The sequence below is a fragment of the Exophiala aquamarina genome, assembly GCF_000709125.1.
Source record: "Exophiala aquamarina CBS 119918 chromosome Unknown aczIA-supercont1.1, whole genome shotgun sequence".
Taxonomy (NCBI): Eukaryota; Fungi; Ascomycota; class Eurotiomycetes; order Chaetothyriales; family Herpotrichiellaceae; genus Exophiala; species Exophiala aquamarina.
This window is the reverse complement of record NW_013550587.1, coordinates 696,498-717,333: the sequence shown is the minus strand read 5'-3', so window position 1 is coordinate 717,333 and position 20,836 is coordinate 696,498. Positions and strand designations below refer to the sequence as shown.

Sequence of the window (20,836 nt, the reverse complement as noted above, 5' to 3'; positions counted from 1 at the left end):
GTGATGAACACGATTATCGTGATGAAGAAAATTCAACCACTTAGCTATAATGAGACTCGCAACCAACAATACACAAGGGGCCAGCATTCAGGATGAACAAGTGAGAGCCCGTCATTAGGAAATTAGGATATCCCCCACTTGGTTGGCAATCCCTTTTTGAGTATCAAAGACAGGTAATTTCCAATGACGAAGGATACGACAAGAGGGTTCCACGGTTGGATGTCTTCCTGTTCTTGATTTGGAAAATGAGAAGCATGAAATCTCGATAGTAATTAATGAAGTGTTTTCGGACCATTTTCGATGTTGTTCTAGGCGAGGGAGGGGGCTTATCGGCAAAGTCGAAAAGGAAAAGGAAAGGCTTTGCGGCGAAGGAGGATATGGACTGGACATGTGGACGAACAAATGGAAACCTGCAGTGTCAGTCATCTCGATGCCCTGAGAGAGCGAGACAACGATGGTTTATGGAATGCACTTACCGGATTGTCTTCCTAATTTTCGATCATCTCACATTCCAATGTCCGCTCAACAACCCAGCAACGTCTGTTGACTCATCCGCTTTCATCCTGCATTACATACACATACAGAGGCCCACTTTGCTTTTCATTTTACACCATCCTCCTTTTTCCTCGCGAACGCCGCATGCAGTACAGCCTAGTCTTCATCCTGCTTGCAGCAAATCCCCTTATTGCTGGTTGCTTTACCTGCTTTTTTGTTTGCGATGCTATCTACTATTCAAGCTGTCCACTTCATTGACAGGCAGGCAGCTTTGCTTCATTCAAGGCGGATCGTCCATTAATTGATTGTCCTCTCCCGAGTTCCACTGAACCTCCCCTTACCAAGACCTTCACCTCTCATTCCTTTCCACCGCTTCGCCTTCTTTTATCTCTATCTCCATTGTCAGTCGTTCCCTTCCTATCCTACTGCCTTCCGCTATCTACGGCATACAATCGAGCCCAGGTCACTTGAGATTTTTATCTCAGCCTGAACCACAACCACGATCGATATTGCGAAGGCACACTCCAATCTGACGCGATGGCTGTAAGCGGGAACCCCGGTCTGGCCGGGTTGCCTCTACCTCATCCGATTTGATGACCCCTGCTAACACCCCCAAATACAGATAATTGAGGTCCATGGTCGTCCATATCCCCCTGAATATGTACCAGATCGGGCGTTCAGCAGCTCTAGCAGTTCGACAGGGCCCAGCCATTCTAGCTTCAGCCGTGCCAGGTCTTTTCCACCACAGTCTATCAAGACTTCCAGTGCAGGATCTTGTAAGGCCCCCTCTGAAGATGGACCAGACCGCACCTTCAGCAGCCCTAGCGGTTCGACACCGCACACCCATTTTAGCTTCAACCGTTCGAGCTCTTTTCCACCAAGGTCTATCAAGAATTCCAGTTCAGGATCCGGTAAGGCCACTACCCTCCGTAGCGACATAATTCCTCCCCGGTGTCTCGCTGCACCAACACGTCAAAAGGGAGTCTTGCAACGATCTAATCTTTCCCTTTTTCAGAATTCTGACATAACCAATCATTCTAATACTCACACAGAACGGCCAATCAAACGCTCATCCTCATCTTCTTCCATGGAGGGAAGCAGCCCCAAAAAGAGCCAGAAGGCTGCTGCCAACCACCGGCCCACACCCGTAAGCCTCGGCCGACCACGCCGCGAACGCAATGCTCCAGAGAGGTACAGCCCGGGCTTCCTCCCACGCCAGGAAAGGATCATTCAGCGGAAGGCCGAGAGGGCTACCGAGAAAGGGAAAGCGTCCAAAGCGTCCACCACAGTCGGGGTCAAGAAAGCCTCCGCTGCTAAATCAGCTGCCGCGAAGAAAACGGCTACCGCCGCCAAAGCTTTGAAGGAGGCCGCTACTACCGCTACAAAGAAGAAGACCACAATTACCGCTCCGGCCGCGAAGAAGAAGACTCCTGTGGAAAAGGCTGCTCCCAAGAAGACGGTTCCCAAGAAAGCTGCCCCCAAGGCTGCACCTCCCACCAAGAAGAAAGCGACGACATCGAGCGCCGCCCCCGTTCCTCCCAAGCCGACTCACAATCGAAGCACCCGCGCTCAGAGCAAGCATTCTTAATCTTGTCCAGCGGACGAATCGGCAGGTATTTATTGAGTCTCGGCGGAATGAGAAGAAATGGCTGGAAAGGGGAACGGGCTGTTGAAGACTAAGATGTATTTACCTATTACTTGCTTCATACATGGCAGTTGTCGTTATTGCAAGGGGTGGCAGCGGTGTGCTTTTTGGGTTGGTGCGCGCGCGCGCGCGCGTGTGTGTATGTGTGTGAGAGAGAGAGAGAGAGAGAGAGAGAGAGATGTGTCGCTGGGCAGGAGGGGGAACAAGGCTGAGAAACGGAAAGGGGGCCCCGAGGGCGGTGATGGAAGAATGTGTCTCCGAAAACTTTGACGCGATCGTGGCAACGTGGCAACGTGGCACTGCAAGAAATGCTGCAAAGATGCAGGGAAAAAAGAGTGCGCAGTTCTTCTAGGGACTAGGGTCTAGGATCTGAGCTAGTTTCTTCTCCTTTCTTAACGTCTGTTGTTCCTGGTCTGTTTGGTTTTCTTGATCTCTTTTATCATGATCTTCATTCGATAGCTGATTGGTAATACCTAATCTACGTGGTGAGAATTAAGGGGTGAGCATGAGTCTTGGTTAATTGGAAGGAACTACTTTCCCCTGCCGATAATTTGAGCAAGAAATTCTACTTTTGTTAATAGGTTAAAAACATGAAGAGCTGTTTAGATGTGCTCGATTCTGCTTGTTTGATGAAGCTCGTCAGAATCTCGCTCCTTAGGAGGCGATCAGCTCTAATTTCCCAGTTGAAATGAGCCAGCTTTCTAATCAGACATGCATCGATGTCTGGCTAGGATGGCCCATCTGGATGCCCTATCAAAGGCTTGGTCAAGACTATGTAGGCGCTCGAGAAAGCAGACCAATCATGTAGAAAGATATGTAGCTTCCATCTCACACGCACATCAGATCGATCAATCAATACTCTCCCAGACAACATCGACGCACCACCCACCCTCAGCCTCCGCACTACCATCGCGGTTCGATCCATCGACATCAGCATCCGCAACCGGCACCGATCTGCTCCGGAAGCTACACTTCTCCAGTCCTTCACCAGAGCCATCATCATATACCACCTCTCTGACACCGCCTTCCCAGTCCTTAATCACGGCATCCCAGATGGACTTGACCTGCTCGTCGCGCTTGGCCATCCAGCCGTGCACGATTTGTTTCGCCTGGAATATCTCACCACACAGGGCCCCATTATTACAATTAGCACGACCATCTCTCGTCTTAGCGGCCGCGAGATCCGCGCACGCAAGGCCAATGCGTCTCCGGCCCGCACGGATTTTGGCATCGAACGCTTCGTGCGTCATGCGCTGCGACTCACGCGCCAGTGATAAGGTGCAGTCGAGGCACTGGCGCGGGGACGTGAAGAACTGGTTCACGACGACGGCTTCTCTGCGGGTGGCATCATCAGAGTCGGTGGCAAGGATGTGTTCTCGAGAACCACGGGGCGATGGGGATTGGCTGGACGATACTTGCGTGAGAAGAACTGGAGGGATGTTCGCTGGTCGAGGTGTCGGCGGTATAGTGTGTGGACATGCTGGGAAGTGGAGCGTCGTGCCGAATGGGATGAATCCTGGTTGCGTGCCAGAAGCGGAGGGGTGTTTAACTTCAAGCGGGAGATGAGAAGCGGAAATGGACTGGGAGTGTTGGTCTGCTTGTGATAGCGACGATGAGCTCCCTCTGGCCTTCGATATCTTGGCCTGTGCTGTGAGAGTACTGCTTTCTGGCTTTCGGGTGGAAAGCTTTCGGACGAGTTTCTTCATCTTGGAGAGAGCGACGCTCAGTTGAAATATGGCCCACTTTTCGGTAGCCCAAAGGCTGAGAATGACCGCTCTCTCGAGGAAAGAATCTCGTGCCTGGTATGCTCCTCGTAGAGTTCTCAGTCGCCTTGGACTGGTCAATGTTTGATCTTGTCGGCTGGAAGCTTATGTGGAGGGAGTCTCGAAAATATTGTGCCTTGTTTCTTCAAAAAATTTGAATTCCCAGTGACTGATTGATGTAGAGGGAGCAGCTGGAATAGGTCTAGTAAGGGGTGTATAGACTCGCTGCCTCCTGATGTTGCTTTCACCGAAGCTATGAAATCCTTCTCAAAGGTCAGCTAATCTGTCACAGCCCCTTTTCACTTTCTACTCTGCTTCGATGTAACAAATTCCACAAGTTTTCTAGAAGGAATTCTTCGAGAAGTCTTTGGAAAGGAGTGTACAATCAGTGGCGTATTGGTTTGACGAAAGCAGAGTGAGACTCGACCGCTTTAATGATGTGCGTGCTGTTTCGGTTTCTTTCTCCTCTTCCTTGCTTTTATTCGAGAGAGGGACAATGAAAGAAAGTGAGACAATAGGCCCAACGGCACTGCCAGTAGGCTTATCCATTGGATGGTTCGTTGGATGGGAGCTTGTGGTCTGGTAAATATCCAAATGACGGCTCAAGTGACGTGGGAGACGACGCTCGTCAACCCATATCCTCCGAGTGGCTCTTCTCAGAGTTGGCGAGCCTCAAACGAAACATCTCCTGCGTGCAGATCGCGATAGTGCCAGATCCGAGTGTCTTTGTTTGAACCTGCTCAGTCAGATCGCCGTCTTTGTCGGCATCGTAGCCCAATCGGATACGAAGCGTATGTGATCATCCGTTTGCAGTAGCAGCCACCTGCAATTGTAATTGTTCTCCATCCCCAGGTGAAAAGATGGTGAAAAGAGCTCCAAGATGACGACACCCTTCCGCTTGCCACCATGGTGTCAAGATTGGACATTTGTGCCGTAGCTCCCATCTTCTATCCTCAGTCTTTCTTTGTCTGACTTGTCTTGAGGTCCGGAAGGGATTTCGAATCATATGAGGAATCTCGGGAAAGTCGCCAGGTAACACATATAGACTCCCGCAATACATGAAATGAACAGTGTGAAATCTAGTTTCCATTGAACCTTTAACTCTTCAAAGACTGGCAGTGGAGCGCTCAGTCCGCAAATATTTGATATCGAAACAGGGAGAGATCGTTTGCGAATACGCTTCGAAATCTCCTCGCGTTGGATCAGGGTATCATCGCTTTTCTTCCAAAGTTCATAAAGCTGCTTGTTTCTCTCCTCGCGCAGTATGATCAGCTCCTCGGCCGTTCAAGGCCAACACAGAGAAAGCATCGACCGCCATACCACCATTCCATACCACACTCATCTGATCGGTGGTGGAGAGAGACTAAATGATTAGCCATTGAAGCTAGAACCCCAGCTTTCCGCCAATGAATCCCAGGGCGGCTTGTCTCTTCTGCTTCGCAATATACTTATTCACCCCATCACTCCATGACTCACTTGATTCGGCAGCACGGTCCATGCTATCACCAGCAAGACCAAGATTCTCTGTTCGTTCTTGGATCTGGCGCTGCATGTACTCCCAGTAACCTTCTTGGCTAGGGTCTTTCGCGGGGGCTTTCCCTGTTCGCGCGGCCTCGCGCTGTCGTTGGAATTCTGCGTCTTGTGCAGCACGGGCTTCTGCGACCATGCGCTTGGAAGGCGGTCGGCCCGGCCCTCCGATCAGTAGGTCCATGTCTGAAGGTGTGATGTACTGCGTGCCCGCGATCCACTGAAGATTGCTGATTGTAGGCCGAGGCGGGACAAGTTTGGCTGGGTCATAAAGATGATCCACACTTGGAGGAAGCGCCAGCCCAGCGCCGAAAACATTTATTATCGCAATCTCGCTCGGTCCAGACCAGCCAAGAATGTCACCTGTTGGAGTGACGATAGCTTCGTTGAATCGTTTGGTGTCTAGGATATGGTTCACCCGAGTACTGCCGATCTCTTTGAGGGCGGGGATGGAGAATGCACGAGTGTTGCCATCCCCAAACACTCCAACGATTGCATATCCTCGGTCTTCGTACCGAGCTACGGTTGCAGAGTCACAAAAGTAATTGTCAAAGGTTTTGGAGGCGCCTTTGGCGTGAGCAGGACGGAAGATGTGGGCTGAGGAGGCCGTAATGACAATGAGGACTCCATCAACTCTGCGACCTGATTGGAGGCCTCCCATAGCATGACCGGTGGCTGCAGCAGGCGACCCGGCTGCAGCATCGACTGGCGATATTGAAATGACTTTGTCTTCTGAAATCTGTATGACTCCCGCAAATTGTGCTGAATATCTGCCCGTTTGAGAGGGAAGAATCTTGAAGGTCACAAGACGGCCTCGGGATGTGCCGACAAACAATGCAATAGAAGAATAGTCTATAGGGTCAGCACTCAGGTGGCGAGGGCGAGAGAAGCACTTACCATCGCCTTCGAGCGTCATTATACCAAACTCTAACACTGTCGGGTATTCCTGGGATGATGTGGATTGAGAATTGTTTCGTCTGATACTGACTCTTTTGCTTTTTCCGCCTGATAAGTCGCTTAGCAGAGCAGAGTGAATAATTGCTGGTCCGCGAAGATCAATCAACGTGACCCCACCACCGGCATATCCTGCGGCGACAAAACCGACGTCTGAATGTCGTAGGGCTGTAACGGGCCCTTGTTGGTCATTCGTCATGGTCAAGGGTAGCAAGCCTTCTTTTAGGCCAGGATCGGCCCGTGGGGTGATGTCTGTCATTTTGCCGGGTCCTTCAAGCGGACCAGGAGGCATCGAGGGTTGGCCAGCATGCTCATTTCGACTAAGGCGGAAAATCACAACCTCGCCAGATTTCAGGCCGACCGAGAGTTCTCCTGTTGCACCAGACATGCTCATCTGTGCCACATCAATTTGGTCCCATCGACCTACCGCTTTTCCGAGATCAACCTGGATCACGCTGCTGTTCTCGATCGAGTCACCATGTCCGGCATCCCAGATTCGGATGGTACCATCAGCATGTGCAGCTTGAACGATATTTCGATTCTCATGGCGCTTGAGAGGGTACCTCCCTTCGGCGCCACCGACCAAGATGTTTGGTCCATGTTGACGAACCTCTCGCATACCAAGCCATCGAGTGCGATCGACAAACGCCAGAGCGGTCTTGGTGACAAATGGATGGACAAAGGATAGAGATACGTGAAGCTGGTTGCTAGAACTGATCGGATGCCCAGAGGGAAAACTAATGGTCACCAGTTCTCCAGATGCCAAGGATGTCAGGACTGCTATGGGATCATGAGAACCCGCGAAGTGAGGAGAGGCGCGAGGGATAACCAGGAAAGTGTTGATAGAAGCATTTGGTGGAGTAGGAAGAATCTGGACTCTCTTAGGATTTCTGAAGTGGCCTGCCAGGAAGTCCCAGGAAGATGTCTGATAGTTGGGAGTCAAGCCTAGCTCGATAAAGGTCAGACCTCTTGTCGGATTTGTCGTGGGCGACCCGCCGGCCAGAAGGAGACCAGTATCATCTGGGTTTTGTTTGGAACACCAATTGATTTGAAAGTAGGGTTCCTTCACTGAGGCAGGGCCGGCCTTTGATGTTTTGCCAGGGATGTTGATGTCTGTCTCCTCGATCGTTCGTGCATGAATCACTCGGCCATCTCGGGGATCCCAGAATACTAGGCTCGAGTCATCGTGGGCAGTTAGGATAAAAGTGCCGGTGGGATGCCATATAGCATGCGTCAAGCGTGGATATTTGACGGTGTCAAGGGCTCTGGGGTTCGCGTCTCCGCCGCGAGCGCCTCTGGGGACCTCATATTGGAAGAACTTGAGGGCTTTATTCTGCTTGAAGGAGTAGATGACGGCCCCTTCAGAGTAGCCGATGAGCAGCGAACCGATATCTTTGGGGTGGAATTGTAATGATACTATTGGGAGAATCCTTGCTCTTGGGTTTCGTTCCTTCCAAAGATTCGGAATCTTGAAGGGTGCCATGGACTCCCGGTCCAGGTCGTAGGCAACAATCTCTCCTATCAAATAATGTCAGCCATGTGACACCAGGGCTGTAACAGCCGAATCGTGGAGCCTTAACACCCACCGTTGGCCAGTCCGGACAAACAGTAGTCCAGACTAGGATCTGACACAAGTGCGACCACGTGGCCAGGAGGAGCGTAGCTTGCAATCAAATGGTTTTTCTCCAGGCTGAAAACACTGACATCATTTTTACTGTCCATAACAATAAGTTTGTCGGCGCAGAATTGGAGGACTTTGATTGAGGCAGGTCTCGGAGGGGTCAAGGTTACGCAGACTCGCTTCTGGCCAAAGATATAGACTTTGCCTGGGCCGTAGCGGGATTCATCGGTACCGACAGCGAGGAGAGACTGGACGGGATCGTAGGCCATCACGGTAATTTGGGAGTTGATTCCATAGCGGGCGAACTATAGCCTTGCTTAACGGTACAATCAGGGACGGCAACGGGAGCAGACCTACGTCGTCTAACATGAAGATACCCGGCGTGATGCCGAATGAGAGATCATTTTGGATGCCCGCCTGCTTGCCTCGCAGAAAATGGTGGGCCATCCTTGCTAGAGACGAACTTGAAATGCAGGAAGTGAAGTATCGGGACTGCAGTAGAGAGTTTTTCACCCGTAGGCAAAGGCTTGCATTTAGCGATGCAGTTCGCCAAAAATGTGCCACACTCCGGACGAGGCAGGTGCGGGCACAGTCGCAGTTAACGGTCGAATTTGGGGTCGCCGTTGCCGTTTCAGAGGAAAACGCGTCATTGGCTTGGCATCATGAAAAGGACAGGAGCTAGGATCCTCCCGTAGCTCGCGCCGGCCTCAGTCACTGGTCCCGCTTTGGGTGTCACGACAAACCTACGTTGCAGGACGTCATCATACCATCGCCATCCACTAGGCAAGTACCTTACTTTCATTCGAATTATGGGTAGTTACTTAAGGGGGAAGGGTCTCTGGCTCGACTTTACTCCAGTTCGGGAGATTGTATACGGCGCAGACACTTCGAGGAAAAGCAAATCCCAGCAAAGAGAGATGATGTTGGCTGGAGTAGCCAGCAAAGCGGCTGAAGAGGATTTGATCTCTGATCCCGCTGGCCCAAACTTCAGTAATTTTTCGACGCTGATTCGATATCGTCTGCTATTTTGTATGCCCACAAGAGCTCAGGATCAATGCTATCATCGCCCAAGTTGAGACCGTCGTGCTGCGGGAAAGTGGCTTCATCTGGAAAAGATTGCTGCTGCCACAGGTCTAAAAACCCCGAATTGAGAACATCCTCAAAGACCATGTGGTGAGAGTCGCCTTCTGGGCCATCATTGAAGCCCGTCCCCGTACCTTGACTCTGGTTCACAGCGCTCCCGTTTTGATGACATCCGTGCTTGGGTGCTAACGGAGCAGAGTGCTTGATCGGCAGTGCGTCAATGGCATTCCATCTTGCAGCCAACTGCCTCAACGACGATATCGCATGTGAAGCACGGTCGGAACTGTTCTTGGATAGCCTTTCCAGCGCATTAAAACATATCTTCAGCCTCGTGATAGACCTTCTGCGTAGGCCTGGATCACTCGAGGTCGAGTTAAGAAGGTGGACGGTTCCTGCACTCAGAATGTGGTGGGTTAGAAAGAAAGGGGCACTTGCGATATCAGCGCATCGCAAGACAGTGCTGACGAGGCGAGTTATTGTCGTAGCAGCTGCATTCACGGTATGCATTGCCGATCGTGCCACGACAGTTGATCGGAATTCAGAATGTAAGTAGGGTCTGTGAATCAGGAGTTGAGACATAGCATATGAGATATGCATGACAATGATACTGGGCCTGTTGGTGGTCCTAGTTAACTTCAGGACGTTGTGCATAGCTTTTCGAAATTCCAGTAATTCTGCTTGTGCATCACCCAGCAGCTTCACCCGGTGAGACATAGGGAGCGTGCTGAACTCAAATACATAGCTGGCGATTGGTCAATCTAGAAGGCACAGAGACGGGGACAAGTCCAAGAGGAAGGATGCAGTAGAGACTCACATTTGATCCATAAAGCGGTCATGGATGTGCCACAGGCGACACTGGTGCTCAAACACCACCTCGTCTAGGTCACGATTTCCGACTTCAGAGCTTGCTAGCAGAGGGACATTGACACGCCGCCATGGAGTGGTGCAATATCTTCCCAGGAGAGTGGTAGCAATCCGATCAACCAAGAAATATGACCAGAACGCTCTTAAACGCACGGAACTCGTCAGAACCTGTTGTGGCGTATTGTCAGTCAGTGATTCAAGGCTACTGGCGTGGAGCGCTAGATGGGATGAAATGGCCCCAGCCATGCAATTATACATCCATCCCATGTTGTAATTATCTAGGGTAAGCTCGTTGACTGCCAGGATCGAGAAGGCGGTGACCAACACCTCACTTGGAGATGTCCTAGAGCAATAGAGTGCTAAATCACTTGCGGCAACGACATTTTGTTCGATTATGTTCTCTGCAAAGCCATCTGCACACTGCATTGCTCCTGAAACAAGGATTGCATGACGCACGAGTCTCTGAGTCTGTTCGGATTCGACAGACGCCAGGAGAATGTCGATGTTACCATTCGGAAAGAATTGGAAATAGGGGTTCACTTTCTCGAAGAATAGTGCAGAGTAGTAATCCCATTCCAATTGACTGTACGTTTGGTTTGACGATGACGTACACATAGCTGTGGCACTGGTGATTGGCCGTCCTCTCGATATCGGCATTCCAGGGATATTGAGGCTGTTCGAAGGCCCGGTAAATCGAGCCTCGCCGTCCTCATTGATGTCCAGTTTCCATATTACGGCGGAAAGTTCGTCCAGAGCAGAATCTGTTTTCCCTGCTGCGGTGAGAGCATCAGTTTCCACATCCTTTAGAGGCAGCGATAACCGTTGCCCATCGTCCAAAGACGCAAACATAGGCGAGGCAAAATGGTCTGAGCCACCGTTGAAATAGCCATCCTCAGCAAACGCAGATTCCTGATGAGAGTCCCAGGATCCCAAAGCAGATTCATCATCCAAGTTGCTTCTGCACTGCAATTCCAACAAGGCGATTCTATCTTCTAAGGACTTCACGTAGTCTTCATCCCAATACTTCCGCCTGTAAAGATGTCAGCGGCCAGAATGCCTGTAGGAAGGATAGCTTTAGCATTGTACTTCCGTGTCGCTATCACGTCAGCATAGACGCATTGGCGATTGTGCTTCACGCACAAGGCGCATTTAGGTCTGCCACCATCGCACTATTATACCGCTTGTTAGACTTTTCGCTCAAGGATACGAAGGGGCTGTTTTACTCGACGCTTTCCCTGACGACACGCATCGCAAGCAAGGCTTATCCTTGCCTTGCCTTGCTGTGCATTGCTCATCGAACGCGAGCAGACTGAAAGAAGTAGATAATAAAGCAAAAGTTTAAGGTATCTAACTAGTACCTAGTAGACAGTTGAGAAGTAATGGGAATGGAGGCGGAAAGGGTCCAGTAATATGGAGGAGTTAAATAGCGGGGTCAGGAGGCTTATCTTTACAATGTACGATTTCCTAGGCCTACTCTGGAAGCCATTGGCAGAATCAAGCTTTGTTATCAAGCTGAAGGCTCGTTAGGTTTCCAATACTGATATCTGTCTCTTTACTACTACCTACAACAGATATCATTCTTCATTTTCGTTTTTCGCTCATTGAACCACTGTAGCTCTCTTGATTCTGCGTCCAATCAGGATCGAGCCTTGTGGCTCCACTATTTAGCCCAAGCCCTGGCCCTCTTCCCATAGATATACATAGGTATTGTACCAAAGAGCGTTAAACCAAGACTCAGTGAACCCCATGTGAAGAAAAATCCTCTTGGCCCATGGAAAGCATAGTAGTCGTTCAGCATGAAAGTCAGTCCGAATGCGAAAGATGACTTGACCAGCATTGCCAGGCCGAAAACTTCTCCTGCCTCGTCTCCGAAAACGTCATTGGAGTATGCAACGATAGTTGTACAACCTGTGCCGATCGCGAAGTTCAGGCTGGCAAGGAAGAAGCCGCAAACTATGGCAGAGCTTCCATTCGAGATTGCCTGTCCCAGGCCAAAGACTCCAACGGCGAGGGGCACGATGCAGCTCACGAAAATGGTCCAAAGCCTAAACTCGGGCTCATAGACGCCCCCGTTCTGATGACTGAGCCGAAGGGCGACGAAATCGCAAAAATACCCTCCTAGCACAGTTCCCAGAAGGCTGCCAATCAAAGGCGGAATGCCGATCAAATTTCCCACTGCCGTTGGTGTCATGTTGTATGGGGGAGCAGCAAAGATTTGGGAAGCAACAACGCCTAGAATGATCACCCAGCTGAACATTACTGACCAGATGATGCAGGCCCATATCGTAGCTGGATGTCTCAGGAGCCGGAGAGCCCTGATCATTGAAAGACCAGCATCTTTGAAGCTCCCTTGCGATGCCGGGCAAGGATGTAACGTGCTCTGAAACGTGATTGGCAACATCTCCAACTTCCCGATCTCTCTCACAGGCGGCAGAGACGACTGAATAGTGGCCGAATCTTCCCCAAACCCACTCTTTGTCGCGTTACGCTCAGATAACTTGGCGGCGTCGGGGTCTTCATTCCCAACTACTACTTCACCCTCGATCCCATTGCGATCGAAGGAGGTCTCTGGCATACCGACTAGGGTTGCACCCACTAAAACTCCAAAGCTAATAGCCAGGATCCAGAAGGCCCATCGCCATCCGCAGGCGACAATGATGCGACTGCTAATTATAGGAGCCACGTTTATCGAAACGATAACAGCAGCATTCCACAGACCGACTCGGAAACCCCGCTCGTGGACGAAGAAGACATCGTTTATCGACGCGGTTCCTGAGAGGCTGAGGAAAGAGCCCATACCGAGACCTTTCAGTAGACGTCAGTTCAAGAGTCAATTCAGGAAAAGAAAATGATTCAATACCTTGTACAGTACGTGCCCCCAGCAGACTGCTATACGACTTCGCACCACCTCCCCAACAACTCGAAGCCACAAGGATGACGGATGTGAGCAGGAATACTGGCCTCTTTCCGACTACCGTTGCTAGAATCGGGTAGAGATAAGAGCTCAGCCCTAGGCCCATGATGAGAGCGCCGTTGAGAAGTGAGACTTTGGTCAGCGAAATATCGAGGCTGGTCTGTATAATGCCGAATGCAGGCACAAGCACTGGCCCGAGAACCCCGTTGAGGCATGACCCGAAGATTATCACAAGGAAGAATAATTCTTTGCGAACCTTAGACCAATTAAGAGGATCTCGTGGAGAAGACGACGGAAGTGGACTAAGATTTATCTTGCCAAGTGCTCCAAGTGTTGAGGATGCCGAAGTGGTCGACTCTAGAAGCACAGTACCAACTGGAAAGGGAACCTTCTCACTCTGCAGAACCCCGAAAGCCATCGCCGACGAAATTCTGTGTAGATGAAAGTCTGGTGACGTGTGGAATCGACTCGGAGCACACGACAATGCTCGCAGGTGTAGTACCCCTTTTATATACTTCCTAGAACCTATATCTGCCACTGCCGATGCTCAATGCCATGATATGTTGCGAAGTTAAAGATAAGAATCGCGAAGCACTGGTTGGCAACGATCCTTGGTTTGTTGGCGGTTGTTGCGGATATGGAGGGCCCGCATGATACAGTATCGGGGGCCTTGGTGTGCGGAAACAGTATCTTCCGCAACATCGCAGAACAACCCGCAAATGGTACAGAATCACACCCTAGGTAGCGATGTCCCAGACTACATCACTGTCGCTGTAGACTGCTCGAACTCTCAGAGCACAGGAACCAAATCTCTTTATCTTTCCTGGCAATTATCTGGTGATGAATATGAAAGCAATACCAGCGGACTCGAGTCAGGTCCGGGTCGCTGTCACCCAAAGCGAGCCGAGTTGGCTGGACCTAGGTGCCAGTGTACAGAAGACTTGCGACTTGATTCGAGAAGCAGGCCAGAATGGTGCACAATTGGTTGCATTCCCGGAAACATGGATACCTGGATATCCTGTATGGATCTGGTCAGTATTCCTCATCTAGCCAACTGACTCGTGAGCCCATTTGGTGTAAAACATGCAAACGCTAACAACAAGGTCAAGGGATCGGCCAACTGATCCTGTGTTCCATGCCAAATACATCAAAAACTCACTCATTGTGGATTCTCCCGAGATGAAATCGATTCAAGCCGCAGCAGCAGCGCAGGGAATATCAGTGTCGCTTGGGTTTTCTGAAAGATTGAAAACCACTCTCTTCATCTCGCAAGTCAGCATTGATCCTGCCGGCCAGATCGTGTTGCACCGTCGGAAAATGAAGCCAACACACATGGAAAGAACGATCTTTGGGGATGGATGTGAGAGTTCGTTGAAGAGCGTCGTGCCACTGCCTTTCGGGAGGGTCGGGGCCCTTGCATGTTGGGAGCATGTCCTCCCACTGCTAAAATTCAACACCCACCTTCAAGATGAGCAAATTCACGTTGCTGCGTGGCCACCACTATTTGAGCCTTTTAGCCAGGGCGAATTGTGGTCTATGACGAGTCCCGGTAACTTGTCTCTCTCCTCGAAAAGGGCGAACAAACTAACATTACTAGGCGCTCGAACAATATCATCGGCATACGCTATCGAAGGCGGATGCTTTGTGCTTCATTCCACGGCTGTGATCTCCCAACAGGCGATCGAGTTTTTCCGAACTTCAAACGCAGCACTTTTCAATACGCCTGGAGGTGGGTCGTCTGCAATATTTGGACCCGATGGGAGGAAACTGTCACACGACTTACCAGATAAGGAAGAGGCTATCTTATATGCCAATATTGACTTGGATGAGATATTGAAGGTCAAAGGTTTTCTGGATTCATGCGGGCATTACACCAGTCCCCATTTGTTGTGGCTGGGGGTCAATGATGAGGCCCAAGAATTGAAAAGGGCTACCTAACGGTGCTGTGTGTGAGCTTGGGGTGCCGGCCCACCCCACACTTTGTCTATGTGTGGAGAAAATGGACAAGTCGGACAATTTAGCACTTGATACTTGACTTTGCATACCTGATATTTACCAACCCAGGGAAGTGACTGTGATACAGAAGCTCGCCCCAGTGTACTCCGTATGCTGCTCTCCCCTTGCAAACAACAGCAGTGACTTGCCCAGCCACTACAACTTCATGACCCCTCTCTTCATCAAGATCTGGACTGCTGGCATCGATTCACTCATAATCTCAGCCCTGCGCATCTCAAATCCTCCATGGACAGCAATATCCTTCTTCACATACTGGAACTTGAAGGCGCCCGGGATTTTCACATCCCACTCTCTTCCCTGCCCGTCCTTGACCTTCTGTTCGCCTTCGCTTGCTTGTCCAACGCAGTTTGCGAACAAATAAGCCTGTCCAAGCATTTCGTACCCTTCATCCGTCTCCCAGGTGACTAAGAAATAAGGTTCGTGGAATTCGCTCGTGAACGGAGTGTAGAGGGCCTTTGATTGAGCCCATGCTTCTTCCGCGTCCGTGAACTCGGTGCCATCAGGTTTGACCAAAGAGAAGTCAGAGGTGTGCCAGTCATAGGACTTCTGGTCCCAGTTCGCTCGAGCGTTGTAAGCAAGGGTGTAGTCTTCCATCCATTTCATTGCTGGGTGCTTGCGAGTTTTATCATCCCATGTTCCAACATGGATAAAAGCTGGCTGAGTGGGGAAGGAAGACATTGGCGCTCGTAAGAATGGGTGATTGTTCTGGGGTATTATGAGTAATTATCTGGGAGTGAGCCTTGTTCGTGACTTGTGTGAGGAGCAGGCCCAAGAACAGAACGGTGGGACAATAACAGAACATATAGCATGAAGGAGCGGTGCCTTCCCAGAGCCATGCATAAGGTGTCGTTGCCTACTGGCAAGAACACTCGTACAGCTGAGCCATTTCTTACCACTTACCTTTTACGTCTACACCCTGACCAGTCAAAGTTGAACGAGTGTAGTCTGATACGGCGTGGGAGCGAGGTCACACCAAGATATCAACAGTGTGAACCAGCAACAGCTTGATCAAGGAACGCCACAAGCAAGCAGCTGCACACGTTTAAGGCAAGAGCTCCCAAACACCAAGGCAAGGGAACGGTAACACTAGGCTCTTGCGCCTTTCCCCGCATCTAGAGAGCTGAACTCCCTGCAACTACCGATACGGGGATGAAAGGTTGTTCACGGTGTTGTAGAATCCTCTGGTACAGTCCGAATATATTCGGCCCCAGACGTATTTTCATCTGTTGTTCGAGGAAACCGTTCGGTTCAGTCCTTGCTATTGGCGAGGCCACCGGTTTGAGTTGTGGCTCTGCCTGATAGTCTGGGGTCTGCTGAACTGAGCATGAACCGGCGAAGGCGACGCGTAAGCGAAGACGCTACAGATGCAGAGTATTGATGAATCCGTCTTGTAAAATCTCCAGAAAAGCGTGATGGATAAGGTGGACTGAGACTGACAGGCCATCTAAGTCGGAGAACTCCAGGACAAGTTGGGAGACGAGGTGTTTATCAACAAGGTGGAAGCGAAGGCACCCCCGGACAATCCTAAGTTCCGACATGGCCGCCCGTGACTGCCAGTTTGGTTCCCGCGTACGAGTATAGAAGCATTCAGGAAAATACATTTCTTGAGCATCAGTCTGTTCAACTCGCTTCACACAACCTCTCGATGCGTCAAGAAACGAAAAATTCGCTTATATTCACATACCATTGGACATCTAACCTTTTTTTCGCTTCTTAATCGCTAAGACGGTACATTCGCGCCCTCAGTAAGCGAGAAAGAAGCGAAAGTAACCAGGGAAGTCCCAGACACAGAGTGAGATGGACGGGCCTCGTACGTGCATTGGCTAGACCCAAGACATGGGTAAGTTGTGAGGCAAGCAAACCGTCAATAGTATACAATATTACTGATATGCTTAGCCATGATACGCCAACGCTATTGAAGGCGTTTCAAAACCAACCTAAAAGCTGGGCAAAGATTCGAGAAGCGAGACTTTGTTTGCAATTTTGTCTCATTAGGCGAGCACATACGACAACAATACTTGGTCGGGTAGAAACCCTCAGCCTGAATAGGGAGTAAGGAAGAGCGGTGGAGGCCTTCATCACATCTTCCAGATGCAGCTGCCTTGAACAAGCCACGGTGAGATAGACCAGCATCCCTTCGCTTGGGAAATGAGCTCCAAGAAGAAGCCTTTGCTTCGTAAAGAATGCGTGGCCCTCCATAAAGGGCACGATGATGACGCGGACGCATCAGAATTCAGTGATTAGGCACAACGAAAGACGTCTAACCCCGACACGAGGCAATGCGGCCTGCATATCCGAATGCCACTATAGACACAACCTATTTAACCACCTAGACAGACTAGACGTCTGCCAGACTGCCACCTATCGGAGAATAATCCAGTTAAGCGAACGCCCAAGCCAAGTCATGTCGCTTAATTATCACGATTAGGAAACGATGCTCCGACACTACCGAGAATTAGTTGCCCTACATTCGACGGAGTAATTACAACAGAGTGTCCGCATCTGCATCTGCTTCGAGTGTCTGCCATATGCGAGTTATTCCCATTTACACTGGCAGCGACGTGCAAGCTCTTATAATACGAGACCATTCGATCCGTAAGCGAAGGATTCAAACCTAAAAAATAGGATTCGTGGGAGGGTCCGCCATTACAGCGCCCATCGTCAGCACAACCATTTGGTAAGCGAAGATGTGGCTTGGGCAAGCAAGGAATGGCTCAGACGACGTGTGGATTGAAGCCTCGTCCACACGTGCATCCACCGCGTTTCCCCAATAATGGAATGCATCTCGTCTACACATTTGATTCCTCTTTCTAGGGCACACCTGACGCACGCCAACTCACCGCTGGTACGAGAATGGCTGGGCTGCTGCAGACCTAACCCGAGATCAAATTCCGCACCCAAGCCTAGGCCTCGTGTCCGGATCGATCGCAAGCGACTACGAAGAGTACCAAGTGTTCATTCAGCTTCAACCGTCCCCGTTCAAGGGCGAGGCCGGAAATTTCCTCGCCATGTCCGGGTTATGACGGCCCATCACGAGCGAGTACGAAGCATCAAGGACCGAGGCCTGTGGGATGGTCTTCTACTCGTAGACACGGCTGGACCTTCTCCAGGTGAGGCTAGATTCGGGATTTTGGCAACCTCCACAAACTGAGTCCGAAATGCTGCTTAGTAAAGGGGCTTCAAGGATAAGGCTGGATCCATTCCTACCATTGCAGGTCCTGAATTTTGATCCTCCTCAAGCGAGTACAACACAGCACAAAACATTGCTAGTAGTGCAGAGCTTGAACACAAGGCTGGATATATACATTCCATTCCATTCCATACCGCTATAACCGGCATTGCACTACCTAGTATGCCATGTACCGGTTTTTCAAACATGTTCGCAAGAGCGATGGGAGACACGTTTCCCCCGAGACCCATAGATACATCCGAGAGAGGATCTACACCTACTATAAGCTATACAACCTCCGGCCACGCTGGATCCAGGAAGAGTAGCTTACCTTTTTAACGAGTTGATGATCAACAGGCAATCTGTGTATCCCCGCGAAACCAACAGTACGAGGTAGTATATAACATATGAGATTGTACCAAGAGAGAAAAATAGCTCGCTGCAATTTGGACCCCCCTTTTATTCACATGATTACTCTGATGTATTTATTCACATAACCCCCCTCTCTGTCCATACCTAATCCACACATACACACGTACAACATACATACGCCAGAAAACCTAGAAAGAAACCAACCGCATTGCCGGGATCAATGCTAACGCAAAGACCCACCAGGCAGGTAGGACAGACGGTAGGTCAAAGCATTATTAAATTATGGTACAGTCTACAGAACAGGCATTCCTTTCTTCCCGCGAGCCGCGCTCGTTGCGAAAGTAACTCAATATCAGTGAGAAAACTCCACTGGTCAACCCGGCGCAGTGGGCTATCGCTTCTTCGAGAGGATCTTGGTGATGGCATGGCGGATGGTGATACCGGCCTTTTCGATTTCCTTCCTGGATAGGCCTGTGGTTACACACACCTTGAGCGCCGGAAGAGGTGTATAGATCTCGGTCTTGGAGGCGCCTGTCGGGAGTGTTTTCATGCGTGTGATGAGCACGTTTTGTGCGAGGCACTATTGGTAAACCAGCGAAAAATGTCGTCAGTGCGAAGGCCGAGGAAGCGACAGACAGCTGGAAGCCGGAAGCCGAAAGCCTGCTCCGTTTTGTTGGGGGCCAAAGGGAAACGTTGAGAGGATCACATACCTCATCCACAATATCCTGCAACAGCACTTTCTGGTCATCCAATGTCAATCTCCTCGACGAGACAACCTCCGGCTTGAGCACGAGCAACATGATTGGATTCTCAGGGGCACTCGTACAGTACATCCAGTCGCTGCGCGGATCCAACTGCAACCACATAGTCTTGAGATTCTCGCGTAGTTGAGACAGATGCTCGGGTTGAGTCTGCAGCATCATGAGGGTCTCGCTGGCGGTCACGGCCGAGATGGCAGGCAGGGCGGCCGAGAAAGTGTAGGCGGCTGCCGACAGACGTTGGTGTTCAACAACCACGTCTGATCCGGCGCAAAAGCCACCGGCTGCAGCGAGCGGGCCAGACATAGCACCGATGAGCATGTCGACTTCAGCTGCGTCGACATGTTGGTGTTCGGTGATGCCCCGTCCTGTGCGGCCGAGGACTCCAAAGGACCACGTCTCGTCCAAGATCAAGCGGAACTTGTACTTGAGTTTTAGTTCGATCTAACAAGTCAGTAGGATATTCCTTGAAGTTGCTCTTGAGCTGTAGTCTCGTGCTAGAGGTGGAAATCAACCCACAATCTTTGGTAGATCGACCATGTCACCAACATTCTCGAACAAGCCTTCTGTAATAATAAAACGTCTCGTCAGCGGTTTCCTGGCTTGTTCTTTTGTGACCTTGGCCAACACCCTCTGCAAATCTTCCATATCATTATGCTCGTACCAGCGAATCGTACTCCTGGAAATCTGCATTCCTTTCCTGATTGCGTAATTGACCGCCTTATCCGCCACGATGATATCACCTCTCTTGGAGAAGGCCGGAATCACACTGGATATGGTAGAGAATGCCTGCGCATAGATGATGCACGCCGTAGTGCCCAGGAATGCGGCGATGTCGGCCTCAATCTTCATGTGCACGTCCTGCGTGCCATAAAACCCCGGGGGGCCGCATGGACCGACTCCATAAGTCCGCAGTGTTTGAATCGCCCGCTCTTTCAGGTTCTCGTTCGAGACGAAATTGTAGAAATTGTAGGATGCGAGATTCGTCACGGTACGTCCATTAGCCAGCTTGGACCGTGGACCGCTGGGTCTGTCGGGGCATGAGGACTCAGCTTGCGGTGGAAAATGTGAACTCTATTGGGAACTTACCCAACGATAACTGGTCTTTTCTCTAGATCTGCCTCTTCAAAAGGGGTCGTCTTCCCCACGAGAGGCTCGGGCGTCCACTCGTCGACCAGGTCATCAATTTCCTAAACAAATCGCATAGGTCAGCGGCGGGCATCCGGTAGAATATCTGTCACCCACCTCATCTGATAACTTCACATAATTCGGCTTGGTGGAGTATTTGGGGGCAAGCAGGTAGCGTATGGCAAAAAGGACGAGGAAGAGTTCAACGGCGGATCGAATGGGATCGTTCTGATAACTCGATTTCACGTAGCGTAAGAAGATGGCTGACCCTGGGAGTTTATGGAATTGTTCTGAAGTCGAGCGGACTAGGGTGGTGAGATACTCTTGAGCGTCTTGAACATCCATCTTTGCGACCACATTGAATGTTGAGAGGCAAGAATGTCAGAGAAAGCCATGTGGTATATTCCCCAAGTGGTATGCTACGGTTTTTGGCGCAAGGTGTCGCGGAAGTTCTATGGTCACGTGATCATACTCAGGGGGACGCCAAATTTCCGACTCCTCCGCCTTGCAGACTCCGTCACTTGCGA

At 50.5% G+C, this 20,836-nt stretch overlaps 6 protein-coding genes across 6 annotated transcripts; 1 reads left to right on the top strand and 5 right to left on the bottom strand.

Annotated features, from left to right (window-relative positions):
* Positions 1-2,988: 2,988 nt before the first annotated feature.
* A1O9_00260 (uncharacterized protein) lies at positions 2,989-3,846 on the bottom strand (the record flags this gene model as incomplete). The annotated part of the gene is made up of 1 exon (XM_013409424.1): positions 2,989-3,846. The coding sequence occupies one exon, from the start codon at positions 3,844-3,846 to the stop codon at positions 2,989-2,991; it is 858 nt and encodes a 285-aa protein (XP_013264878.1).
* A 1,441-nt stretch (positions 3,847-5,287) lies between these two features.
* Positions 5,288-8,274, bottom strand: A1O9_00259 (uncharacterized protein; the record flags this gene model as incomplete). The annotated part of the gene is made up of 3 exons (XM_013409423.1): positions 5,288-6,282; positions 6,328-7,902; positions 7,971-8,274. The coding sequence occupies 3 exons, from the start codon at positions 8,272-8,274 to the stop codon at positions 5,288-5,290; spliced, it is 2,874 nt and encodes a 957-aa protein (XP_013264877.1).
* Positions 8,275-11,612: 3,338 nt separating this feature from the next.
* Positions 11,613-13,284, bottom strand: A1O9_00258 (uncharacterized protein; the record flags this gene model as incomplete). The annotated part of the gene is made up of 2 exons (XM_013409422.1): positions 11,613-12,757; positions 12,813-13,284. 2 exons carry the CDS (start codon positions 13,282-13,284, stop codon positions 11,613-11,615), a joined length of 1,617 nt encoding a protein of 538 aa, XP_013264876.1.
* A 428-nt stretch (positions 13,285-13,712) lies between these two features.
* Positions 13,713-14,804, top strand: A1O9_00257 (uncharacterized protein; the record flags this gene model as incomplete). The annotated part of the gene is made up of 2 exons (XM_013409421.1): positions 13,713-13,897; positions 13,976-14,804. 2 exons carry the CDS (start codon positions 13,713-13,715, stop codon positions 14,802-14,804), a joined length of 1,014 nt encoding a protein of 337 aa, XP_013264875.1.
* A 213-nt stretch (positions 14,805-15,017) lies between these two features.
* On the bottom strand, positions 15,018-15,485 carry A1O9_00256 (uncharacterized protein; the record flags this gene model as incomplete). The annotated part of the gene is made up of 1 exon (XM_013409420.1): positions 15,018-15,485. One exon carries the CDS (start codon positions 15,483-15,485, stop codon positions 15,018-15,020), a length of 468 nt encoding a protein of 155 aa, XP_013264874.1.
* A 3,329-nt stretch (positions 15,486-18,814) lies between these two features.
* A1O9_00255 (serine palmitoyltransferase) lies at positions 18,815-20,654 on the bottom strand (the record flags this gene model as incomplete). Its single annotated transcript, XM_013409419.1, has 5 exons — positions 18,815-19,003; positions 19,134-19,625; positions 19,701-20,211; positions 20,271-20,371; positions 20,427-20,654. 5 exons carry the CDS (start codon positions 20,652-20,654, stop codon positions 18,815-18,817), a joined length of 1,521 nt encoding a protein of 506 aa, XP_013264873.1.
* Positions 20,655-20,836: the final 182 nt, after the last annotated feature.